Source organism: Carassius carassius, chromosome 44 (genome assembly GCF_963082965.1).
Source record: "Carassius carassius chromosome 44, fCarCar2.1, whole genome shotgun sequence".
NCBI classification, from domain to species: Eukaryota; Metazoa; Chordata; class Actinopteri; order Cypriniformes; family Cyprinidae; genus Carassius; species Carassius carassius.
The window spans coordinates 6486421-6513614 of NC_081798.1; the positions used below are offsets into that span (position 1 = coordinate 6486421).

Here is a 27194-nt window from a genome sequence, read left to right on the forward strand (position 1 = left end):
TTTGATGTTGTTTCAAAGCAATACCTCAGAGGCAGGAAGCCTTCCAGTTTTTGTCTTTGGAGATGTCTACATACGTTTTGAGCAGTATTTGCCTAGTAAATTGTGCAAGTGGCCTGGATCACAGCTGGGTGCAATCTGTATTTTTTTGGTAAAAGAGTTTTATTTTAGGCTATTGAGCTTGTCTAGTCTGGTGGAGAGATTTTGCTATTAAGCACAGAAGATGAGAGAGAATAGCACACTTTTTGCCCCTCAGTTTGAAATGAATTTTAAATTAATGCAGAGGCTTCCAGCCATAGTTTAAGCCTCTGTTATTGCCTTTTCTCTGAATTAATTCACTTTATTTCCCGTCCGCTTACCTGCTCTCCTTATGCTCAACCTTTACCTGCCCTCTCATTCTATTTCCTGTTTCTGTTATTGACTGTGTCCTCTGCTCGCTCATCTTTATCACCTCTCTCTCTTTCTCACTCTCTCCCTTTTCTCCACCTCCCAGCCATATTAACAGGAAGACGCAGTATGAAAACCCAATTCTGGAGGCTAAAAGGAAGAAGCAATTGGAGCAGTCTCAGCCTGCTGAAGGTGAGCGGTATATCCGAGGTTCGTTTCAGGCCCAACATGCCTCCATTTTTTTTTTCTTTTACACGTTTCTGATTGTCCGTGTTTTTAATTTAGAGTTTTGTTGCAGCTTTGGTTTTGGGATTACAGTAAATCTTTTCATGGCTTATGTTTTTAATTCATTTAATTTAGCTATTTCACTGATTCATTACTGCTGAAAACAGTGCTTTAGGTTTGTTTTCATCAATGTTTAATTCTTTAAAGAAAACAAAAAGAGAAGCCTATCATCAAGTGGATACAGGTGATTTTTTTTAAATTAAAATTATTATAAAGACTTGATGCATTTTAATGAATAAATGATAATGGTTTAGGCTAGTTTGTCTTTTTTTTGTTTAACCTGTTTATTAATTTTATTCCTAGTTAATAACAAGGGGAACCCATTATTTATGTCAACATCAAATAACATTTGCAATCCATTTTTCTTCCTTAATGTTAATATTAAATATTTAAAAAGTAGCCTTTAAAGTCAAAATTAGCTCATCAACTTCATTTACTTTCTTAAAAGAATAATTCACCCAATAATTCTGTCACCATTTCTGAAAACAAAAGAACAGAATCTTTACTAATAAACAATGCTAATAAACTGATTTTGATTCTGAAAGTCATACAAGTTTGGAACTTTACCCTTAAGAGAATGAACTATGAGCTCATGTTAAAGGCTACTCATTCTTTAGAAAGTTCTACTCAAATGCAGGTTGCCATGCTGGGACATGTCCTTGATCTTGTTCCCAGCCAACTCAGCTGAATATTGCTTTCTTGATTATCTAATAACTTCTCCCTCAAGTCCAAAAGTATCTCATATTCTGCCCCTGATTGTGATACAGTGCTGACAATATGCACGTTTTATACTTGGAGGAAGTTAGGACACCATGGGGGCTTTAAAGGTGTAAAGCTGGCAGCTGCACAGCCTCAGTATTAGTTTGAATAGACTGGAAATGCGATTGGCTTGAGAGACACACGAAAAAGGAAGTGCACCCTTCACTCTTTCAGAATGGATAGAGGAGCATTCGACAGGAGCACCGCTAGCAAGCTATGCTGCTAACCACCAAGAGACTTACAGAGAACCCGGCATCGCCCCTCCACTAGCACCCCAACTGGGGGCTAAACGTATGTGCTGCCTCCTTTTTTTGTTTGTAACAAACACATACACACCTGTGCGTGGCGTATTCCTCTGTGGACATTCACTATTCACTCACTCCTTTTCACTTTTTCCAAGTCTTTCTTCCCTCAGCTCTCTGTCTCGTCCGTCCCTGTGTTGTTTGAACACTTGATGATAAGCTGCTTATTTAAAGATTTGTAAACACTCTTTTTTTGTGGAAGATAATGCATTTTTCTTCACACCATGTGCCATTTCTCTCAGGTGTCTTGATGCGGGCACTTGTTCAATTTCTGTGGTGGCTTTCTAAAATGTTAGATACAAAAGATGCATCATGGTCAAAGTCAAGGATGAAGTAAATGCTGTCGTTTCAAAAGATTGTATCAGTAATGATTTGATGCATTAAAATTCAGCCAATGCTTATGCTCTTAAAAATATGAATATGTTAGAAAAAGATGACCTTGGACATATGTATGTGTATATATACGTACACACACACACACACACACACCAAAACACACAGTGTTAAGATTCTGTTCAGTGGAATTATAATAGCTCCATAGAAATTCTAGGATTCAGAATCACATTTAAATCTTTTTCACTCAAATTGGTATGTTCGCAATATAATCTGTAATGAAAAATCTGTATTAAATTAGAAAATAGAAATACAACATACATTTACACTAGCGGACTTTTGGACCCCATTGTATATTCATTTTGTGCATATGTGTGCATTTAGATTTTACTGTGTTACGGACAGCTCTGTTTCTCTGTCTGTCACGTTTTCCCTCATGCATACATATATATATCTTTATCAAGTCCAGTCATTTGCATTCAGTGTACAGTGTGTCTCTCTCTCCTTAGGGTATCTCTGCAGCTTTCACCAATTCTTCTGTCAAAACAAACCATGATGAACAAATCATACGTCATCTTTCTAGCCTGTGATTGGCTTCTTCTTCTGTGTTCGCTCCTCCATTCTCTCCTCTCATTCTAACTTGTATCTTGTACTAACAGCAGTTTTGCTCTGATCTAGGACTGATAGCCAGCTGGTGCATCTACTAACATTCATTTTGCCATTTTGCTGTACAACTATGATAATGCAAAACAGTTATTTCACAAAATTATTCTCATGAAGGTTCAATTAGGATGTTGACATGACATTAAAGTTATAGATTAAAGTTAGACAGAGCTATAGATATGTAAGAGATATATAGATAGATGGATAGATAGATGGATAGATAGAAAGGTAAAGTTAACTACAGCTTTTGAAACTCAAAATGTTCTTAAGATTTGCTGTGTTGTAATAATCAGAGGTATCAATCCATAACCATCTCATATAGAGGGGCCAACAGATTTACTTTCACATATTCCCATACCTCACAAATGGTGCCATCTTTTTCTTACTGCAGGAGGGAAGCCATTTTTCACAAGGAACCCTGCAGAACTGAAGGGGACATTCATTAACACCAAGCTGAAGAAGAGTAGGCGTGGGTTTGGCTTCACCGTGGTAGGAGGAGACGAACCAGACGAGTTCCTGCAGATTAAGAGTCTGGTGCTTGATGGACCAGCCGCTCTAGATGGAAAGATGGAAACAGGTACAACTGAAAACTGTGATCTCATAACACATCTTTGAGTTGTTTTCGTTCTAGGGCCAACACCTGGTTTGTTTTGTTCCCACAGGTGACGTTATCGTGAGTGTGAACGACACTTGCGTGTTGGGTTACACACATGCCCAGGTTGTGAAGATATTCCAGTCCATCCCTATCGGTTCTATGGTCGACCTTGAACTTTGCCGTGGCTACCCCTTACCCTTTGACCCTGATGACCCCAACACCAGCCTGGTGACTTCTGTGGCAATTCTGGACAAGGAGCCCATCATTGTCAATGGAAAAGAAAGCTATGACTCGCCATCAAGCCACGGGAGTGAAACTACAGGTGGCGGCGGTAGTTTGAATGGCTCCAGTGACCCACCTCGCCCCAACAGCCCTTCAGCAGAGGTGGCTTCCAATGGCTCTCACGGTTATCCCAGCGATGTGGTGACATTGGCGTCTTCGATCGCAACCCAGCCCGAGCTCATTACTGTCCACATGGAGAAGGGTGACAAAGGATTTGGCTTCACAATAGCAGACAGCCCGTCTGGGGGAGGCCAGCGAGTGAAGCAGATAGTGGATTACCCACGATGCAGAGGCCTGAGGGAGGGTGACATCATCATGGAGGTTAACAAGAGGAATGTGCAGAACCTGACGCACAATCAGGTGGTCGATCTGCTCAGCAAGTGCCCTAAAGGCAGTGAGGTGACCATGCTGGTGCAAAGAGGTGAGCTCACAAGGAAATTATGATTTTAAATGTTATCAAAAAGCAAGAAAAGAATGCTTTCACAGCAGGCACTTGCAAGTGAAAAACTTTCTAAGCTCTGTTAGTCAAAGCTTACAGGGTTTATGGCATCATTAGACTGCACAGATAAAACATTTCTGAAAGATGCCATTAAGCAATAATAATTTTTATATTATGGCTGATAACCGATAAGTAGTTGATATAAAAATTCTGTACTATTTTGTCTAAATAGATTGTGGGATCGAGAAGATAAAAAAAATATATTATTCTTTTTTTCACCAAGAATGCATGCTTTTTGATCAAAAATACAGTAAAAAGAGTAATGTTGTGAATAATATTACTGTTTAAAATAACTGTTTTCTGTTTTAATATATTAAAAAAGTATAAATTTTAGTTGATTCCTGTGATGGCAAAGCTGAATTTTCAGCCACCATTACTTCAGTCTTCAGTGTCACATGATCCTTCAGAAAATATTCTAACATAATGATTCGTATACTCAAGAAACATTTCTCATTATTATCACATTGATGAAAACAGATTTAGTAGAACAGCATTTGTTTTTAAAAGAAATCTTTTGTAGCATCGTAAATGTCTTTACTATCACGTTTGATCAATGTAATGCATCTTTGCTGATTAAAAGTATTAAATACTTAAAACCCTAACCCCAAACTTTAGAACATTAATGTATGATATGCATCCCTATCAAACAAATCTCTAATCTCCCAGAACAGTTTCTGGTTGGCCGCTGTTTCCTGTTTAAGTGGGAGCTTCTGCTTTTAGAAATCTAGTAAGCTTCCCTTTCTCGCTTTTTCTGACTCTGCTGTTGTTTTCTTGTGCATGGGAATTTGAACAGGGTCCTGCAATATGGACCTGACTTTATGTAGATTTTTTAAAGTCTTGCCACTCAAGTGTAGAGATGGAAGTATACGTAAAAGAAACCACAAAAAAGGAAGAATGAGTTCCTGAATGAGAGCTCATGCACTGCAGATGTAGAGAGAATGACACGAAAGTGTCCAGACAGAGACAGTCTCAGGTGAGAGGTCTTTTCCCTTGAGACCTGCAAAAATCAGCTGTCTGTTAACCCTGATCTGATACCTCCACACAGCTATCTCTTTCTTTTGAATTTTGGGGGAAGAAGCTGAGATGGGAATGTTGTGGTTACCTGCTACTGGTGGAAATCCTCAGCCTTAAAGATGGCAAGAGAGAGTGAAAGAAACCAAGAGACAGACTAAGAAGAAAGGAGAGACGTGTGTGTGTGTGTGTGTGTGTGTGTGTGTGTGTGTGTGTGTGTGTAAAATGATACAAAACCCTGAATACCACTGTTAAAGAAGCAAGTTACATCTCATAGAAAGTTGCAGAGAATTACCCCAAGAATTTTGCGCACACAAATCCCGAGGTCTTTCAGAACTTTAAAACCTGTTTTCCCTGTTCTCAGTGCATTCAGTCAGAGCCTGGCACTCGGATTATTAATTTGATGAATTGAAAGCACTTTTATCCATCTTGTGTAAGTGCTTTTAACAGGCCAGGAAATTGCTGCATGCCAATTGCAAGGCCAGAGCCTGTTGTATTAAAACATCCCCATTTGTCATTTGGGACAGTTACCAGCATGTAAACAAAAGTGTGTGCAGTGCTTATATCTTTTATGGCTCATCAATAGAGCTGCCGCCTTGCTATTTCAGTAAAGCCAAATTGTCCTCCAGGATTTGACGGCCTACTGAACTGACGTCACACAACTTGTAGTGTAATTTATGAATTACACAGAATAAGATAGCAGGACAGAAATGCTCTGTTTTATATCTATATGGCTTAAAGTATAACTAGATATATTTTTCAGCTGTGTAAATAATAATAAAATAAAATAATAATATAATATAATAATATACATTACAATTAATTATAATTACAATTTAATTATAATTGTGTGTGTGTGTGTGTGTGTGTATTCCTTCAAATTATGTTTTGCTAACATTTGCAGAATGTTTATTTATAAATCTTAAAGCTGCAAAAGGTCAGAGAGAGGGTGGGTAATGATAATTTAATACTAAACCATGACTGTTTTGGTGCAAAATACCTTTACTAACAATATATGTGGGCCTTAGGGTAAAAAGATAAAACATTTATGTTAAAACCTTTAAAAGTTCACACCAAAGATGTTCTCTAAAGTCTCTCAAATGTGTATGGGATGTTTTAAGTATTCTCTGTGCTCACATCTTACCTTTAATTACTGGCCTTGATGTCATGCAGCATATCCCACCACACATAAATAAGCAGACAGACACACACACACACACATATACACACACACACACACACACACACACACACACACACACACACACACACACACACACACACACACACACACACACACACACACACACACACACACACACACACACACACACACACACAAATACTCACATGTTGACTCTGCACCATGTTTGGCCTATTAAAACCCATTTCTCATTGTAGGAGATGCACTGTGGCTCTGGTGGTTCTCTGAATAATTGACTCGTATATAGATCTTGATCCTATAGATGGTTTGGCTTCACTTGATCTTCATTTTAGCTTTTGTCTGTTTTTGTGCCTCTGGTCCAGCAGGTTAGGTTGGTGGTCTTAAAGCTTTATTACTGGCACATCATTGTTTGAACATTTTACTTGCACATTAAAACCAGGCTGTTGCACTGTAACACTGTGGTTTTCCTTAAAGAACTATTTTGGGTTAAATGCAGGTTAAACTCAATCAACAGCCATCACAGCATAATGTTGATTACTACAAAGGAAAGTGAATGTTTAAATAACTTTAACTTATTCATTTTTAAATAATTTGATTTTTTTTTTTTTTTTTACAAAAAAATCTATAAATTATAAGGTTATTAATATAAACAAATGATGATCATGATCATGAGACATATGAAAGTGAATGGGGCAAATTTTTAAAGTGTTAAAGCAGAAATGTGAAGCTTGTAATTTTATAAAAGCACTTACATTAATTATTCTGTTAAAAATTTTGTAATTTCAACTCTAAACTTTTTAAGTCATAACTTTTGGTAATGTAGTACCCAGAAAACTGAACTGAACACAGAAAATATTCCTTCAAAAACCAAGCATTAATTATGATCTTCTGTTATGCTTGATAGAGCATAAAACCAAACCTGTGGTTTCCAACGTTGGGCTGCCATCATAGACTTTTTTTCTCCCGTGAGGCTTGACCGCTGTCAGTTTTTTCCCCTAGACAATACTCGGCTGTTCAGGTCGAAATGTCACACTTGCAAATGCTCAGAATAAAGAAAATGTATGCATCTGTTGTGCCCAGGGTAATCAGTTCAACAAAATGTGTGTTTGTGAGCTGAATGCATCATGGCTTTGAGTCAGTGGCCCAAAGGTCCATTCTGTCTCCTTGAAGTGTGTATGTTTATGTATTTTTGTCAGGGTGAAATCGCTAGTGCTGTGACATGTAGAAGGCCATTTCTGCTGCTGGAGCTTTGAGAAAGAGAGTAAGGGATGGCTATAGATCGTGTGATGAAATGAAAAGGTGCACACTTCTATCTGATCTTCTCCCTTTATGAGTCATCAATCAGCAATGACAGCGCATATCTCGATTTCCCCAGCAAATATGAAACCGGCTTCTACTCAGGCATCGGCTAATCTGGTCTCATTAGCTGCTGCTCCAAGCATCCAATTAAGTGTGTTAAGGCTTATCCCCACCAAGAGGGAAATGAAAACACAAAACAAATCATAAAACGTTAAACTATTCGTTCCAAGAGTGAAACACACATTTGTCGGGCTGCTGTTCTCACCTACTGTCATTAAAGTCTGCTTGAATCTGAATATACTTAATATATTAATTAATATTGAATAGAGGGCATGGTTTTATGTTTGTGCTCCTCATTTCTGTCTCTCAAATAAAGTCCTTTAAGATGACAGGGAATAATAACAAATAACTTTTTGCGAGTTGTGTGAATAGGTTCACAAATGTTCTATTTTAAGTCTCTGAATTCAAAGATTGAAAGTCACTGCAAATATTCCCAGTGAATATTAATACACTTTCAAGTTGTTTTCCTCTTAATCACTCAAATCATAGTAGAATTGTCAGAAAGCATTTCTTGTTTCTGTAATTATCATAAAGTGAATATCATCAGCTTAATGATAACTTTATAGACATTTATCCGAACCAACGGTTATGTCGTCTACCTCTTTAAATGCTTCATCTTATTAAAGATGGGAGAATTTTGATTGATCATTTATTCTCAGTTTGAAAGTGTTTCCAACTGTTGTTTCTTCATGTGGTTATTGTTGTGTGTTGTGTACATTCCTATTGTCAAAGAATAAGAAAGATTCGCAAACATTAGTAGTATCATTCATTACACTTATTGTTCTTGGTGTGAACGGCCCTTAAACCAGCAGGGAAATTAATCTAAGCTGGTTTTTTAAGGATGAAACCGCATCGCTGTCTAGTTTTTCATTTCTGGCTGGACAAATAAAGCTAGTGGAAGATAAACAACCGTGAGATTACTGGTGTGTGTGAAAGTAACTTGATTTAATGTTTAGAAGGAAGCATTCCTGCAAGGTTTTTTTTTTGTTTTTGTTTTTTTTGCACTTTTTGCATTAATTTTTGCTGAATAGTACAGCAGCAAAAATAAATGGAGCTGCAGACAAATACTCAGTGGTCCAAAAGAAGTGGTGGCCTGGCTCTGTATTAAATCAAGAGGTTTTTGGTGAAAAATCTGTTTTTAGATAATGGTTGTGAGGAGCGTCTTCTTCCTGACTGCTCACCCTTTGGCTTACTGAAGGGTGAAGCATAGAACCCACCAATCACACGATTTCACACCTTGTTTCCATGACGATGCTCTGCTGCACTTTGCGGTGGGGTTTCCTGCTAAAATGATGAAGCGGAGGGGTCTGTCTCTCACACAACATGCAGGCGCATCACATTCTGGAACAAATTCCAGCAGGCAGTGAGGACAGAAAGAGACAGACAGGTGTTTTCAAGTCCACTCTGCATCTTATTCTTTCATGACGTGTTACCCTTGAATGATTTGATTGACATGTTCGTGTGGACCTACTGAATCCACCCACACAAGCAATGGAGGGGAAGTAGTACAATAGCCATCAGAGCTGAATCTCTCTCTCTCTCTCTCTCTCTCTCTCTCTCTCTCTCTCTCTCTCTCTCTCTCTCTCTCTCTCTCTCTCTCTCTCTCTCTCTCTCTCTCTCTCTCTCTCTCTCTCTCTCTCTCTCTCTCTCTCTCTCTCTCTCTCTCTCTCTCTCTCTCTCTCTCTCTCTCTCTGTGTGTGTGTGTGTGTGTGTGTGTGTGTGTGTGTGTGTGTGTGTGTGCAGGGCCATTTTAACATCACCTCATGCCCTGCCACCTCCAATTGCAGGCCATGTCAGTTTAAGACTATTCTAATATACACACAATAAGCTGTGTTATACCTAGTGTGCTGGGAGTTGTATAATAAGGCCATTTTGTAACTGTCAGGAGGACAATTTGAAACACTCTTCATTGCCAGCAATTACACAAATAATTATAATCAAAATTTCTCTTTGTCCAACATCTTACATTAAAATAATTTTTATTGAAACTTTACAGTATTCAATTAAATGTATTTAGAATTTACATTTCTCTCCATTCAAATGCCATCTTGGATTTATCACAAAATTTGTCAAAATTGATTATTGGATAAAAATTTTAATTTTAATAAAGGCCATTCACAATGAGCAATGATAACTGCCTATTGAGTTTTTTTTTATAATTTCAGTTCTATGAAAATTGTTTAGTTGGAATAGCTTTCAAAATTAATTTTTTCCCCAACTGATGGATGTTAAAAACATTGACAGCCAATCTGAATACAAACAACTTTTAACAGCTGGAGAATTTAAAGTAGGGGACATTACTGTACCAGAGGCTCACATGCTGTTGTGGCGGCTCCTTGGGAGACTGTCTTTCATTCCTTTGCGTGTCAGACTGCATCACTGACAGATGGTCTTGACTGTCAGAATCTGTTCCTATCAGCCTGGCCGAGGAAGGGGGTCCAGTACAAACCCTGCACTCTCTTCATGCCCTTATGCACATGCGTGTGCACATGCAATGCATCATAATCTTCTTCTGCTAAACCTGCTTATTAGCCTCCTCTGTTCCTGAGCCGTGGTTCATGCTGACCTGTCACCAGTGTTCCTGCTGACCTCCGATGGCATGTTCAACACGGTTATGGAGGGAGCTCTTGGTTTCTCACAACAACAATATTGATAATTTGAGTTTGAATGTGTGAGCTGAATCATTTAACTTAATTTTCTAAATATCTGAAAATTGTGCAAAACTGAAATATAACTGGTGTCAGTTGACATTTCTCGGCTGTTCTGCCCAAGCCTTTGAATAAATAACGAACTGGTTGAGCTCAGATGGTGTCAGTTCTGCACTAAAGGAGGAGAAGCGGAAATGGCAGGGGTCTTGAAACTACCTCAGATTGCATGACTATAGAATTTGAAACCGGTCCAAGAGTTAAGAAGCAATCACAATAAGAGTTATCCACTTTAATGCATTGCTCACTTTTTTTGCTTTTCATTCAGCAAGCAGCACTGCTTTTTGGGATTCAGATAAAGCCATTATGTGCCCAGTAAAGTGAAATGGATTGATTGATTACAAGGTATTAGGCAGCATCTCTCCTCTATAAGCAACAACCTCCAGACACTCACTGGGTTATAAAATCAGACCCGCACAGATCCACTCTAAAACTTGCAGACTTTTTTTATGCCTTCTTGTTGCTGCGCAACTGTGAAATTGCTGAAATTACACTTGAGGTCATTGGAATCAACGTTAAGTTAAATGTATCAATATTAAAAATTTAATTTGATTGAATTGAGAGGCTTTAATGGTAGTTCAAAAAAGTATTACTTATTCCTGGCCTACATATAATCTGTGTTATTATTCAAATTACATTTTCATAAATTTCCCAGAGGCAATTAAAGAAATAGTTCACCCAAACATGAAAATTAGCAAAATAAATTACTCACCCTTAGGTCATCCTAGATATAGAGGAGTTTGTTTCTTCATCAGAACAGATTTGAAGAAGTGTGTCATCTATTACTGTAATATTATAAAATAAATTAAATTAGTTGTATTGATGTAACTTAAATGTGTAAAAATGAATGAAATTAAAAGTACACATAAATAAATAAAAAAGTATATGACAATGATGTGACTTTAAGACCAGAGGTCAAATGATTGCAATGGTTTCAGAAAAGATGCACTACTGTACCAGACTAAAAGATGTGGTGTGAGATTTGAAGTGAATACATAAAGAAGAGAAAACATGAGAGCGTGTTTGCAAAAAGGGTGTGTAGAGATGCTGCAATAACTTTTAACAATTAATGGACTCTAGTGGAGACTGAATAGAGAGGAAAGGGAGGGTCTGAGAGGAGGGAGGCGGCAGACTGCAGAGGATGAGCGTGTTTGTTTTGGGGATAATGAGTCAGGTTGGAGGCAGGGCTTGATGGGGCAGGTCAATTTGCGAAAGAAAGGACAATGGAAGATTGAATACCTGGAGATGTATCAGAATAAGAAGCAGAAGCACTTTGCAAGAGAGAGCGATGTGTGCAGGACAGGCTGGACGCAAGTGCGCATATGTGTTACTGTGGGCGTGCTCACACGCAGACGACTTGCTCTCAAGGGAATAGCTTCACAATAAGCAGCCTTTTTTCCATGCCAGACTGGAATCAAAGGAACGATCACATACACGCGTGCTTAGGATCTTATAGCACCATGCAGTGAAACACACACCCTGCTGCGAAATCACAAGCAGACTTGCGTTTGGCGTGATCACACTAATGAATCTTGCTGTAGTGGAAACAATTTTAAAACAGTTTCCAGCTTTTCTCTGCTATAAATGACGTGCACATCTATTTATCCTTGAATGCATAATTTATGCATGGCCTGTCAGATGCAACCTTTCTGATGGAGGCGTGGGAGGGGGCGATGGCACATCGGCGCATGTAGAAGTGGGAGGGAAACGGTGTTTGGAGGAGGGAGTATGATGGTAAAGCGAGCGCGAGAACGCTTGCGTCGGGGAGAGAGAAACAGAGAGAAGGAGAAAACACATGAGGACGGAGCGAGGGTGATGCTCATCGAAACAAGGAGGGGGAGGGCAAAAAGAAGGAGAGAGAGAGGGAGAGAAAAAAGAGAAGCTCAAAAGACAGGAGAATCAAGGACTGGCTCTAGATGCAGGATCCTTCGGCAACAACATCGCGAGGGGCAGGGACGCTGGAAGATGGTTTCAGTAAGAGGAGAACTGACCGTTGCCTATAATTTAATGTTCAGTATCTTGGACTCCTTCTCCATGGGTAATAGCTAAGCACCTGTCTGGGAATAAGCTCCTCTCTGTTTCTCTTCCTGTGTCTCGTTCGTTCGTTCTCTCTATCTTTCGCTCTCCTCTTTTTCTGTCTTCATCTCTCGCGCAGTGTCTGGTGGGTTTAAAGGGATCGTTCTCCCTGAAATTAGATCTCTGCCTTCATGTAGTCCGTAAACCTTGCGTAGAATGTAAAAGGAAATATTTCGTACAATGTCTCAGCTGCTTTTTTTTCTTTGTGGTGTATGACGACCAACATCGTTGGTCAGTCGATTTTTATTATATGGAAACGGGCAGCTAGGACATTCTGTTGAATATCTCCTTTTGAGTTTTACATAAGCAGGACCCTTTAAGTCTACAGGGTCTGCTTAGCATTTAACCAGGTCAATGTGGGTCGGTCTTCTGATGCGGATGGTCCGCACTGCCCTCAGAGTAAAGGAACGAGAGAAGAAACGGAAAGAGAGAGGGGACTGCCACCACACCACGCGCCCTGATTGGAGTCATCCATCTATCTTGGGATTGCTTTCAGATTTGTGCCTGTGGGGAAGGTGAAGTATTTGTGTGCACACAATTAATATTTCTGTCTCTTTTGCTCTCTGTAGGGGTGGCACCTGCGAAGAAAAGCCCTAAACTTGTGAGTACAGGTGTTTTATTCTCATTCTCCCCTCACTTTCTCTGGCTTTTTTGTTGTTACTCTTCACGTTGTTTTCGAATCCTTTTGCTCATTATCTGTGTCATTGGTCTAGTGTTCAAAAGAGGTTGTACAATGGTGATGTTCTGGCAGAAAGAGTCTGATGTTCACTTCAATGCAAATGCTTTGAGGTGGACGCTGAAACCATGTGGTCAGGGTTGGGAGGGGGGTGTTCACCCCTGGGTGCAGGGCTGGTTTCATTGGTCACATGGGCGTCCTGTAATAGCCCTCTAATGATTTACCAAAGACAAGAAAACCAGCAGGATTCCATCTATTGAGCTTCAGAGACTTAAATGGCATTAAAGCGTTTTTGTTTTTAATCGTTTGAGTTTCACCAGACTGTTGATTGGATTTGAGCTCTCAGTGAGTCTGTGGATAGTAGAAACAATAATCAGCATTCTTCTGGTAAAATGGCAGCCTTGGGTTTTTCTACTTTGTTGAAATGGAGTCTATGCTTGTATGTCTCCCCAATAACAGACGAGTGTCTCTAAAGTCTCAAATGGCCTCTGTTTTATTTGGATGGATTTATTAGCTACTTATTGAATTGTGGTTTCATTTTTATTGCTGGATTTCTTCTTTATTTCCTTTCTGGATGTCTGCTTTAATGCACAGATTCGTAGGCTGTGCTGGGATGCAAAAAGATGCAGAGGTGTGTGCGTGGGTTTAAAAAGAACTTCAGATGACTTTGTAGAAGAGAGAACCATATAAATGTCGTAACCCGACCCAACTAGTGGAATTTTATAATTAAATTATGATGTATTCATTATATTAAAACATGATTTCAAATGTAAATTCATTTATATATTAATTATAAAAACAGGAGTATTTTTATTGAAGTGAACATTTTACAAATTAAGTTGTCAAAATGTTGGTTGGTAATCTTCTTTTAATGAAGTTTGAGCAAAGCATTATTTTTTCCAGCTTTATTTGAGAATGAGCATTTTGGAAAATCTGACCGTCTACACAAAGGAATCACTTGCTTCACTGCATACATATTTTATGAAACAAGCTTACAAAATATGATAACTAAAGCTGAAATAATGAGTTGAATTGCTTAGAGGGTATTGGTTGAGAAGGTGAGGCTGAATGATAGTTGAGTCAGAATATTAAAATAGCAATTGAATGTGCCAATATAATTCCTGACGGAGAGGTAAGGAGAGTTGTGCGTCACTCTGTCCTTCAAATCAATCATTCGTGTTTCTTTTTTTCCCTTGCCTGCTTCACATTTATTCAATTCCTGCAGTCCATCTTAAAGGCGCTTTGGAGGTTGTGGTGTTTTTCTTTCTTTTCTATTCATGTTTCCTCTCTTTTTTGCCCCACTACAGCAGCAGTTGGAGCGCAAGGACAGTCAGGGCAGCTCCCAGCACAGCGTGTCCAGTCAGCGCAGCATCCACACTGACTCCCCCCTCCATGCCTCCCAGGCCCTGCTCAACGAGTCAGCCGCCCCACCGCCCCCCTCACAGCCCCTGCCAAGCCTGCCCCAGGACCCTCCAGTAGACGGAACTCTCCAGAAGAAACCAGATCCCTTTAAAATCTGGGCCCAGTCCAGGAGCATGTATGAAAGTAGGCGTAAGTAATATGGGTTTCTGGTGGCGGGTGCATTGGCAGCGGATCACTGGGTCTCTTCTTTATATTTGGTTTGTAATGGGATATAAGGTTTGGTTGGTTGGGAACAGGCTGGATTCCTTGTATGATTATTGTGATTTACCTTTTAGCTGAATATTAACATTTTGGGGTCTTAAAAATGTTTTTGTTGGAGAAATTAACATTATCTAACATTGGTGTAAAAGATTATTGCCAGTCACTTATTTTAAGGCAAGACTCTACAGGCAACTTTTGGTTGGTTTTTGGATCAATTGGCTTTTCATAACGTTTTTTATGAAAAGCCAAATGCTTTTCATAAAAAAATGCTTAATACATTTTAAAGTGTTTATTTTATTGCGCTTTATCTATTCTTTACCTATTTGCATCCGTAGAGTTCAATTTCAATGGATGAAATTTTCAGTATTCTGCACTTCAGTTGCACTTACACCAAACTTTGCAGTATCTAATTTCTGATGGTTTTTAAGTAGAGTTTGTTTAAGCAGAAAACTTGTAATGCAATGGGAAAAAAATGCAATTCTTAATGTAACCGATCAACTTGGGATGTATGGTGAGTAAAATTCTTAGCTGGGGTTTTATTATATTAAATTTTATTAGAGTTAAATTCAACTTGGGGTCTTGCCTTAATAGTGAATTTATGCATAAACAAAATTATCATTTTTAACCACTCATGGTTGCTCAATCTTCTATATAAGGTAGCAGACATTAATTTGTGTTTTTTAAATTTGGTGACACCGCCAAGCAGTCCATTAACATCAAACGTCCTTTTGAGTACGGCTGTAGTCTTTCGGTATTCAAATAGCTGTCCAAAGCTTATGTAAACCATTAGCCATCAGTTAGGATCTGCTATGTCTGTTGTGATCAGAGAGCTGTGTTCAGATGAGCCCGTCATCTGTACTTCCAAAGCTATTCATTAGCCTTTCCCAATCCTTCTTTCCTTCACTTTGCTTTCGCCTACTCGTTCACGCCAGTGAGAATCCACTGTGAACGGCGAGGCACTTCTGACCAATTACACTCCTCCCTGCCATCAGTGCATTCACACGCTTCAGCGCTCTAGAACACATCTTTTGACAAATGTGCATATAATTGGTAGTGGTGGAAGACAGTGAATCCAATACTACTCTCATGTGTGCCAGAGCAGAGGGGCTAATTAACAGAAATATCCTTCAGAAGATGTGAGGCTGTGGAATGGAGTGCTCCAGTGTTTGGGTTGGAAAATTTCGCTTACTTGGAGTGTCTTCATTGTTTCTGCTTTTGTTAGTGTCTCTCATTAGCAAGTCCTTTAAGTAAGAAGATGTTGGGACTTGGGAGCGCAAAGAATGTAAATATTTCTTAAATATTCCACTCCTTTAAATGAACTCCACTCCATTAACAGGTCTTTTAAGTACTTTTCCTTTTTGGGAAAAAATTAAGTTCCAAAGATAATTTAATAAAATAAATAAATAAATAGTCAAAAGATAATAACATTTCAATAATGAACAACAAAATGAAAACGTGTTTACAAACTTTTGAAAGATTCACTGATTCTGGTGTATGTTTCTGAATCACTTAAAAGAACCAGCTCATGGTAGTCAGTTTCATTATCAGACTACACTGTTGAAGTCCTTGAATGGATTGTAAGGTACCAGCTTGAGAACATTCAGTCCAATAAGTGTGAGCAGTGAGCAGCTGCATTAAGAGGCTTTAACGCAAATGAATCTAAGCTGACGTTCTGTCTTTGCCATAATGCACATTTTGCAGAGTCTGCCACAGCCATCCTTGCTGCTTAATGGAGATCGAACAGTATGGGAAAATTGCCCATGCAGCAGCCATTTTGTATGGCTCTGGAGCCATTCTACTTCCTGTCTCTGTTACAGTAAATTGCTGTGCATCTGTTTGGACTCAAGACGGAGGTCCTTGTATCTGCCATCTGCTCCACACGTCCAGCTGCATTACAATAGCTTTGCAGTAGATCCACAAACACAGAGCATTTGCAAACTGAAGGCCATTCTTAAAAGTAAGCTTGTTTAAAAAAGATCTCCAGGAAACCTGTGTCAGAAATTTCTGGCCAGAGCAACCGTTTCCAGCTGTCTCTTACTTAACAGGCATAAATGTCCCTTGGCAGAACATCATGTGATGCATTGGAAAGCTACAGGGTCAATAATGTAAAACCTGACAGATTGCTGATGTCTGCAGGGCTTCAAGTCTAAAAGAGGGGGAAGCTCTGCCGTTGCTCGTCCTGTCTAATTTGACGTGGAAGTGCTGTGGTGTAAAGCTCAAGGGCACAGCTGCTTCAAAAGACCTCTGGATTCTGTCTTTCGCTTCACTTGATCTGTAATCTAGATTTAAGCATGCTTGTCAGTGCTTATCATTTTCCCTGAAGGGAATACCTGATAATCAGATTATGCTATGCGAATTCATTTGAGCAAAGTAGTCATTATATCAAACCTTCACTGGTGTGAACCAATTAGAAAAAAAAAATCCAGATTTGAGATGCAATCATTAAAGTGACATTGTTCGCTTTTCTACCACCTCGAACCAGCAGCCATTCTTGAATGTGGGAGGTTAAGGTTATAAATCAAAGCTTGTGCGTCATTTTGCAGATCCATTGATCATGTTCTCAAGCTATTTTTCCTCCTTTTCAGAACCTGATTACCAGGAGCAGGATATTTTCCTGTGGAGAAAAGATACCGGCTTTGGATTCCGGATCCTTGGAGGCAATGAACCTGGCGAGCCGGTGAGTGCAGGCCTCATTTGTGCAGTTCTGCAAGTATTGTACTAGTCAGTTTGTTCATTTTTCTATATTTATCAGTTATTTATTTTTTTAATCAGTCTTGTGGTTAGGGCTAATTGTAATTTAGATATAAAACTATTTAAACTATTTTATTTCAATTTTGCTAAACGTTTTGTAATTATTATTCATGCAGCTGTCATACGGTCTACATAGAATATATACAATTTAAATAATTTATATATAAATAAATAACCATTAAAAAATGAAACGATGAAGGTAAATAGTTTTGAAGTTGTAAAAAGGTTAGGAAATTGTGACCAGTTACAGGTCCTAAAATATATACTTTTATTTTATGCATTCATATACAATCTATCCCAACATCTTAAACAAAAGATAATTTAGTACTATTCATTGTATTGTATGGATTCGACTGTTTAATGTGAACAGCAGTGTTATTTTACTATTACTTATGTTTAAATAAATATAGAATTTATTATTTTGAACATTATTTTCTTTTCTATTTTTTCTATTTTTTTATTTCTATTTTAGCTTTAACTTTGATTTTTTTTAATTTCTTAAATTTATTTTATTTTAGTTTTAAATTTAAGATTTTCATCTGATATTTATATTTTTTTTTGCATGATACCCAAATAACACTCAGCTTTTGGTAAAACTTGTGCCCAGTGAAAGCATCTGCCCTGTGTGTGTAGGCTGACAAAAGCTTTGATCTGTGCAGTACAGCCCCGATCAGTCAGAAAATATATCTCAGACCACCAGTTCTTCCCTTTAATGAGGCCATGTTACATCTTTGAACTGATGAGACGGTTTCTCAGACTCTAGTCCTTGAAGAATGAAATACTGCAATACTTCTCTTTTCGACTGGTAAAGGGGTGTAAAAAAATCCATAGAGGTTTTACTGTTTGGAGAACATTTCACAACAATTAGTCATAAAATAAGCAAAAATGTCAGTGTGTCAGTAAAATGAATCCCCTTGACACGACATTGACACCCTGAGTTTGACAAGTGATGGACCACGAGGAGTGGTATTCACTTTGGCAAAGATTTGTGAGTTGTGAGGATTTTTTCTTGTTAACTGTCTTTCTGTGTCTGTCTCTCCTGACTTACAGATTTATATTGGCCACATTGTGAAATATGGAGCTGCCGATGAAGATGGGCGTCTGCGATCAGGAGATGAGCTTATTTGTGTGGATGGAACGGCTGTTGTGGGAAAATCCCATCAGCTAGTCGTTCAACTCATGCAACAAGCCGCAAAGCAGGGTCACGTCAACCTGACCGTGAGGCGCAAGACTGGATATGGATGTAAGCAGGCTGAGAAACATTCAAGTCTGTATAAGTCATGAAACTGTGTTTTACATTTGTATTGAAAAATCAATTTTGTTCCTATGAAAACAGAATTATTTGAGCAGTTTTTCTTGCATTATTGTTGCAGACAGGTGAATGTGTCACTTGCGGAGATAATGATGGGATAAGCCAGAGTCAATCACAAAGTCAAGCTATGTTTGAATTTTGTTGCCATTTCTGTTTCAATGGCTTAAAGTATGTGTCATCACATGAAGTTCTGGAGAAACAAAACAAACAAACATAGGATTTATTTGGATCATGCATTTGAACTGAGTTCAAAATAGAATTCTCCAGCATTTAACCTAACCATGCATTAGAAAGTTATTGAATAGATAGATATTTGAAATGCATGCATTTCGTCAGTTTTTTGCCTTTTTTAACTTACAAAACGGTCACCTCTGAGCACCAAGTACAAATAAAAGCTGTCTGTTGTACGTTAATTCTGGATTCTGGAATTGTTATGACCAGGAAAGATCATCAGTTCTCTTTCCTATCAGTGTCATATATCACACATATCAGTAGGTAGAGTTAAATCCAGACTAAGTGTTAATTGCAGCTTAAATGTGCACTTATTGCACTCCACAACCCGAACGTAATGACCAGCATGACTAGTGGAATTGTAAATTATGCAGGATTTTGCGGTCTGATTATCAATTCCTATCAGACAGACTTTATTTAAATGAGAGTTCATGGCACATGATAATAAGGGTACGCCTGCTGACTCTGGCTAATTAATCTGGGCAGGCCTCTCAGTCCCATATGTCTCCAAGTATAAGTTACTATTTTTCAGTCCTCCAAGATCACCTACCTGAATACAAGTCCCAGTGTAACCATTGTAAGAGAGCAGGGCAAGATATTTTAAACTTCCAGGGAAATGGTGATTACTCAATTTTTAATGATCTGAGGACAGTTGGTTAATGTAATTACATGTCCTGATCATAACTGTGATTGAGTCCAAGCCTTTTCGTGTCGAGCTGGTTGACGAGGAGCTGGTTTCTCATTGACGTGCAGAACATAAATCCCTCAGAGTGTCCTTCCTAACCCTCCCCCAACCCTCTTGCTCCTCAGTGGCAAAGGTGGATGGAGAGATGCCTCCTTCCCCGGCTTCCTCTCACCACAGCAGCACACAGGGCCCGTCTCTGACTGAGGAGAAGCGCACGCCTCAGGGCAGCCAGAACTCCCTCAACACAGTCAGCTCCGGCTCGGGCTCCACCAGCGGCATCGGCAGCGGCGGCGGGGGCGGCAGCAACAACACGGTGGTCCCCAGTGCCATCCAGCCCTACGATGTGGAGATCCAACGTGGAGAGAACGAGGGATTCGGATTTGTCATTGTGTCATCCGTGTCGAGGCCTGAAACAGGCACCACTTTCGGTAAGATTGCTCGGATAGCTTTTTTTAAATTAAATAATTAATTAATGCATTACACTTAGTTGTTACAAATTTCTTTCTTTCTTTAGTCTACACTTTAAATGTATTAAATAAATAGAATGGACCCTTTTCACATTTTTCCGAGGTTCTCAGAAGCAGAAGTCGTCATATTTGGATAAACTGATGTAGAGGTGAACAGAAACTATCATGGATATAATTTTGCCCCAACAGCAAAAGAAAAGTCTATGACAGCATTTCTATGACATCTTAAAAGAAAGGAACCAATATTGAGATTGATTACACTTATCAGAAGAAAGAAAGTATCAAGTTTGCTTACTCTCTCTGAGCCAGATGTGCAGCAACGTTAACCAGTTTTCTGTAATTTAATACCAGGCCAATAAAACACAAAATATAGTGGTGTAAATGAATATTACATTAAAAAAAAATTAAAATATAAAAAACTTTGCTGGATTTACGATATTAATAACTGTGGAAAGCCAGAATCACAGTCTGTAAAAAGGGTCTATTCTGCAGGGTTTTTTCCCTTCCAAAATCAGCACATAAAATTGTGAGTCTGCAGATTTTGTCTGGCCCTAGCTATCAATTTGGTAAAGAAAAAATGTTTTTAATTCTGTAGCTCAGTTGGTAGAACATGGCACTACCAATGTCTAAGTTTTGAATTTGATCCCATAAAACATTTAAAATGATGACATGAAAGCACTGTAATCACTTTGAATAAAATTGTCTGTTAAATGCATAAATGGGAAAAAGCAAAGTAATCCCGTATTTTATATTATAAAAAGAGAAAATGACTGAAGGATTCACAATTTTTTTCTGGGAGTTTTTTTGCCTCTGAAAGGCACTTTGGATGTGGTTTTCAGTTTTTGGTGGGTGTGGGTTCTTCATATTCTCCTTATGCCAATCTGCATGTCTTGTGATATTCCTAGTGCAAAAGGAAGTGCTTGCAATGTCTGCCTGAAGCAGGGTTCGATATCCACCCTCTCTGCGTGGGGCTCTATTTCTGTTCTACTTCCCAAAACCAGAGCAGTCTCCATTACACAAGATGGCTGTCGAGTTAGTGAAACAACATTTAAGTTGGCCATATCTCACCGGTTGGTCTTAGCAGTTGCCAGCAACAATTAGTATTTTTAACCAACTGTAATTGATAGAGAGATCAAGTTATTAAAAAAATCAAATAGAGCATGACATCCCATGTTTACACACTCAGATCTTTCTTTGCTATGTTCATCAGAACACTTCCACTTTTTAAACTCACAATAGTGCCGTTGGCAGCCTTCATGTAAGTGAAAACTGGATCCAGCAAGGCTCTGTGATTACTCCATTTGGGAGTTTTGTTCAGAGCCTTATGACAGAAGAGAGGAATGACAGATCCGTGTTTGAGATGAATAACATCGAGCAAGCAATGCTTGGCATTAGTTTACTACAGTGATGAAATGCATGAGTTCCTGTGCCAGAGTCACCTCGACCTCAGAGCATAAACACAGTTAAATCATTAGTATTACAATCAAACAACCAATCATCTTCATAGCGGTGTGACCAGCATGATAGGTTGAATTAATATTTTATAGTTGTGCTAACATGCCATCACTGCATTTAGATTGATCAAACATGTATATTTTACAGGATGTTACACCTAAAATTGGTTGCCTGAAAGGTCAAATATTAAAGAAAGACTTTTAATAAGGATCCTGAGCCTTGATTCATCACAATAAAAAGGTGTTTTAGGGGCCAGTCTGCTTTATTTACTTTTACTTCATTTTTTTTTTTTTTTTTTCTGGCTATAAAACCACAACATTCAATTTGCTCAACTTTTAAAAAACATTTTTTTTTTTTTTTGCAAAAAGGTGTTCTGTTCGAATGGTCCTTAGCCTTTTTGTGTTGCAATATTTTTGTGATTGAATTCAGCAAAAATGAGCAAAACGGCTTGCATCAACTGTCATGCTGAAGGGTACCACAAAGTGCAAACTTGAGTAATCCTAATGCTTCCCAGTTGTTGTTCATAATTTATCACAATGCGGTGCTCTGAGGGAATTTCAAGAGTTCACACCTTTTTTCAAGTAATGAATAATTCATAAGTGGTGGTGAAGATTATTCACAGGATCTGAAGAGTGCTACAGAAATGATGTTCAGGGTGATCTACTGTAACATGCAAATGCCTTTTAATAGTGCCAAATTCTTGCTATTGCCACCCCACACCCCTCATACCTTTGCTGTCCATTCAGTAACATGCTTTTGTCTGTCACAAGGTGTGTTTTGCTTTCAGGGTACATTCTGTGGGCATTCTATGAGAAATGTTGGCACTTTGGCTTGGTGGCTTGGTATATTAACCCCTAAACATTCTCTCTTTCCTTTTTCTCTCTTTCTGTTTCCCTTTCTCCATCCCCACCAAAAAATCAAAAATAACCATCTTAATTAAAACTCATACATGCTCAATCACTGTTGGCCAAAAGCTGGAAACGCATGTGTGGCAATGCCTCATAAAATAGGTCGCATCATCGAGGGAAGCCCAGCTGACCGCTGTGGGAAACTAAAAGTCGGAGACCGGATCCTGGCTGTAAACAGCTGCTCCATCACCAATAAGTCCCACTCGGATATCGTCAACCTGATCAAAGAGGCTGGAAACACGGTGACGCTGCGGATCATTCCAGGAGACGGTCAGTTCCTCTCTCTAATTCATATTAGTGAGAGCATATTAGTGCATGTGGGTGTGTGTAATATGTGTAATAGCACGGCTTCTCAGCATGCTGCTCTCACGAGTCACAGTAATAATGTAGATGATACATTCAGCATTATTAGAATACAAATAATGAACAGTAACCTGCGAGTGGATCAACATAATAAATATTCAACACGCTCTTAACCTTAGAGGCAGAACGCCTTCATATTGTGCTGTTGTAATAATGACAGATGGCACACCAACAATGTTGATCGGGAAACAGACAGAGTCGTGCAGAAGCGCCATACACATTTGAATGTTTCCCTGGAGATTTAAGTGGCAATTGTTTTTTAAATGAAAGTTTAAGAAAACACTTTGAACAGGTGTATCAAGTTGCACTTCAAATCTGCAAATCATTTGCAGCTGTCATCGTCTACCCATTCAAGCATTCATTTTGCTTCATACTCTTATTCCTTTTTTCGTTTGGACCAAAATGTCAGAGCTGCCTTTTTCCATACAACAAAACTGCATGATGGTAACTGGCTGTCAAGTTCAATGTATTAAATTCAGTTTGGATTTTGAACCCAAGTCACTTTTCACACTAAAAATAAACCTATATCAATAATTTGTACTAAGCATTTTATTTTCTTTGATCAAGTCTCATCTCACCTACAAGGTTAGCATGAATTGACACTGAAACATAAGTGTTTGCCTATGGTATAACTGCTCATGGTTCATATGTGCTTGCATGTGCCAGTGTGTCTGTGCACTACATTGAGTGTTTTCCTCAGCGGGAAGGCATGCAATAATGAGAAAGCAGTTTCCAGTGAAGTCTCAGCTTTAATGCATGATGCCAAATACACTGGGGTTTGTCTGAGAGTTCTTCATACTCTTTAATCAGAGAGGAAGAGAGTGCTGGCATTCTATGGGAATTTCCAAAATTGACAGACTGTGGGTGTGCACGTCTGATTGTGTTTACAGAAAGGCAATGAGGTTTCATTGTGGGTTTTATTTTTTATTTATTTTTTGGCGTGTGATGTTACTGGATCTCCCTGGACTGGGCTCCCTTGGTGTTACTCTACTGCAGTTACTGAACTGTAGCCTTTTTTCTAGTTTCTTTGCTTAATTTAAGAATAATTTATAATTTATGCATTTCTTGTGCTTTCTGAGTGGAGAAGAAAGGAAAAAATACGATAAATCCATGAGATGAGGAAAGAGAGAGAACGTCAAGTCTTTTCCCAACAGAGTGATGGGGAAGGGCTATTTTGAGACGGTGGGATTCACGGGCTGTGCACTCATCAAAGTGCCCCCTCTCTCCCACAGTGACTGCGCAGTGGGGCAGAATTAAAGCAGCTTTGAGCGCAAGCAACAGCAGCCTGCATTTCATTGGTGACAGCTGACTTAAGAGCTAGGCTGATGCGGTCAAAGCAAATGATCCGAGATCAATTAAACTAAAAGTTCACACCTAAAAATGGACAAAAGGAGATATAGAATAATTCTAATATGCTGGTTTGGTGCTCAAGAAACATTTCTCATTAGCAGTGCACATCAGTTTTTGCTGCTTAATATTTTTGTGGAAACTGTGATGCATTACAATTAAAATGTTTGGGGATTTGAAAAAAAGAAAAGAAAAATTAAAACATTTATTCAGCAAAAATGCACAAATTGATCAAAAGTGATAGTAAATATATTTACAATGTTATAAAAGTTTTTTTTTTTAACTAAATGTTGTTTTTGAACGTTCCATTCAACAAAGAATTCAGAAAAGAAATGTAAAATGGTTTGCGCAAAAATATTTGTCAGCAAAAACATTTGTCTTTTATATTTTTTTAACATTGATAATAATCATAAATAATAACCATTATTAATAAGTGATAATAACTGAGCAGCAAATCAGCTTGTTAGAAATATTTCTGAAGGATAATGTGACACTGAAGACTGGAGTAAAGGCTCCTGAAAATTTAGTTTTGCCATCACAGGATAAAAAAAAGTGAAATTATAAAATATATTTAAACAGAAAAAAATTTTTAATTGCTATAATATTTCGCATTTTTTCCCCGAATTTTTTATAATTAATCATGGTAAATCTGATCTTCTTCTTTAGGTCTCAAATTGATTTCAAACTCGCAGACTCTTAACTATTTACTGTGCAGCATGATCATTCTTTAAAATATCTTTATTATGTTCCAACACACATGTGTGAGAATGAATAAATGCTAGAGAATATTCATTTCTGGATGAATTGTCCCTTCAGCACAAGCTGTTGTAATTGCTAATGTGAGGGTAGATTGCGATATGTGATTACAGGCAGAAGAAGGGAATTGGATGTTCGGCTTTGCATGGCTTTCAGGCATTAGGCTATAATGCAATCTGTGAGACGATAGCTACAGCCAGAATGATAAAATGTGCCGTTGTTCCTGCTGCCCAGCTGGAGTGGGCTTACACGGTGCACTAGCACTAATGTTTCGATGTATGGAAAATGGGCCTCTGATACTTGGTCCACAGGGTACATTTACACTCTGCAGATGCATTCTGAGTAATAATGTAGAGGCTTCTCTGAATTCCTTAACATTTGTGATGTTCCTCCTGCAGAGTCCTCCAATGCATCACTGCTGACCAACGCTGAGAAGATTGCAACTATAACTACCACACACACACCTCAACAACAAACTGCACCTGAGCCAAGGTACACACCACACACCTGAACTCAACAACACCCAAACCTTACAGCCATACTATATACTATAATGACTATTAGAATGATTTCCGAAAGATCATGTGACACTGAAGAGTGGATTAATAATTCAGTTTTGCATCACAGGAATAATTTTATTTTAATATGTATATAATAAATATTTAATATTTAAATATTACAATAGAAAAGTTATTTTAAATTTCAGTTATATTTCGCAATATTTTTGTAACCATATTTTAACCAATGCAGCCTTTGTGTGCACAAAATACTTCTTCTTTATGCCATAACAATCAGATATTGTTACTGTATGTCAGTGCTCATAATTTGACCAAATTTTTGTCACTGTCTTTTTCCCACAGAAACAACACCAAACCAAAACAGGAGTCTTTTGAGTTCAAAGCCCCACAAGCTCCAGCTCCAACACAACCTTCAAATCAGGTACATCACTCACTTTAGATGTTTGGTCCTCTGAGAGAGGGCATGTCAGTAGTCAGATGAACCGTCAAAAAGCAAAAAGGCGAAAGGTTTGAAACACCAAAGCCAATTTGTGACAAGCACATGACTCATTTTACTCTTGAGGTTCCCTGATTCTAAGGTGGTATTTTGAACTTTTTTGTGTGTGTGTTTGTCACTATCTCCCAATGGTACTATCCAACCCTTCCCTCCCTTCCTAAAATATCATCAGAGTCAGATCAATTATTTAAGCTATCCCTCTGATGCATCTATTATCAAAAACATGTGACTTTCCTGGAGGTGGCTTTCATTTCCTTTGCTGAAATGGGAGCCTAGATAAAAAAAAAATGCAATTATCGATTCATCACTGACCTTGGCTTGTATTTGTTTGTGTTTTAGGATGCTGAGTTCTACTCTGTTGATCTGGAGAGGGACAATAAAGGCTTTGGTTTCAGCCTTAGAGGGGGTCGAGAGTACAACATGGATCTGTATGTGCTGAGACTTGCAGAGGACGGAGCAGCCGTGCGAAATGGAAAGATGAGGGTATGTGCAGATGTAAATCAGGACACAGATATTTGGATTTTATCATACTTTAATCTAAAACGTAGTGACTTGGACTTATTATTATATGTGACCTCATTACGGAATTATCATTTTTGAAAGAAATCAATATTTTTGCTCAGCAAGGATGCAGTAAATTGATCAAAAGAAAAAGTGAAGACATATAAAATATGACCAAATATGTGACCCTGGACCATTAGGGTCAATGTTTTGAAATTGAGATTTACACATCACCTGAAAGCTGAATAAAAAAAGCTTTCCATTAATTTATGTTTGTTAGGATAGGACAATATTTGGCTGAGATGCAATCTGGAAAATCTGGAATCTGAGGGTGCAAAAAAAAAAACACAAATATACCCTTATTAAAATATACCTACTTATGACTGGTTTTGTGGTCCAGGGACACATATCACCAAAAAGAATAGCCCAAGGATTAGTTATGATAGGTAGCTATTATTTATATGAGTGGTCTTAAGCTGTTGATTATATTATATTATATTATATTATATTATATTATATTATATTATATTATATTATATTATATTATATTATATTATATTATATTATATTATATTATATTATATTATATTATATTATATTATTAATGTTTCAAGTGATGGATGAATTTTAATAGATGGACATTTATTATTTTTATATAATATTAATTAAATTGAAATATATATTCAA

The 27194-nt window shown here is 38.2% G+C and overlaps 1 protein-coding gene across 8 annotated transcripts in view; it reads left to right on the top strand.

Annotated features, from left to right (window-relative positions):
• Window positions 1–27194, top strand: part of LOC132126336 (membrane-associated guanylate kinase, WW and PDZ domain-containing protein 1-like) — a 127375-nt gene that overhangs the window by 94490 nt on the left and 5691 nt on the right. For 3 of the 8 annotated variants that reach the window (XM_059537542.1, XM_059537535.1, XM_059537539.1), the window contains 13 exons: window positions 491–594; window positions 1603–1719; window positions 3118–3303; window positions 3389–4024; window positions 12988–13019; window positions 14402–14645; window positions 17303–17394; window positions 18519–18711; window positions 19822–20124; window positions 22593–22796; window positions 25391–25484; window positions 25853–25931; window positions 26346–26489. In XM_059537542.1, coding sequence (XP_059393525.1) covers window positions 491–594; window positions 1603–1719; window positions 3118–3303; window positions 3389–4024; window positions 12988–13019; window positions 14402–14645; window positions 17303–17394; window positions 18519–18711; window positions 19822–20124; window positions 22593–22796; window positions 25391–25484; window positions 25853–25931; window positions 26346–26489 — 2428 coding nt within the window. The remainder of the gene's footprint in view (window positions 1–490; window positions 595–1602; window positions 1720–3117; window positions 3304–3388; window positions 4025–12987; window positions 13020–14401; window positions 14646–17302; window positions 17395–18518; window positions 18712–19821; window positions 20125–22592; window positions 22797–25390; window positions 25485–25852; window positions 25932–26345; window positions 26490–27194) is intronic. The other 5 variants (XM_059537540.1, XM_059537536.1, XM_059537537.1 and 2 more) reach the window with 5 other exon arrangements.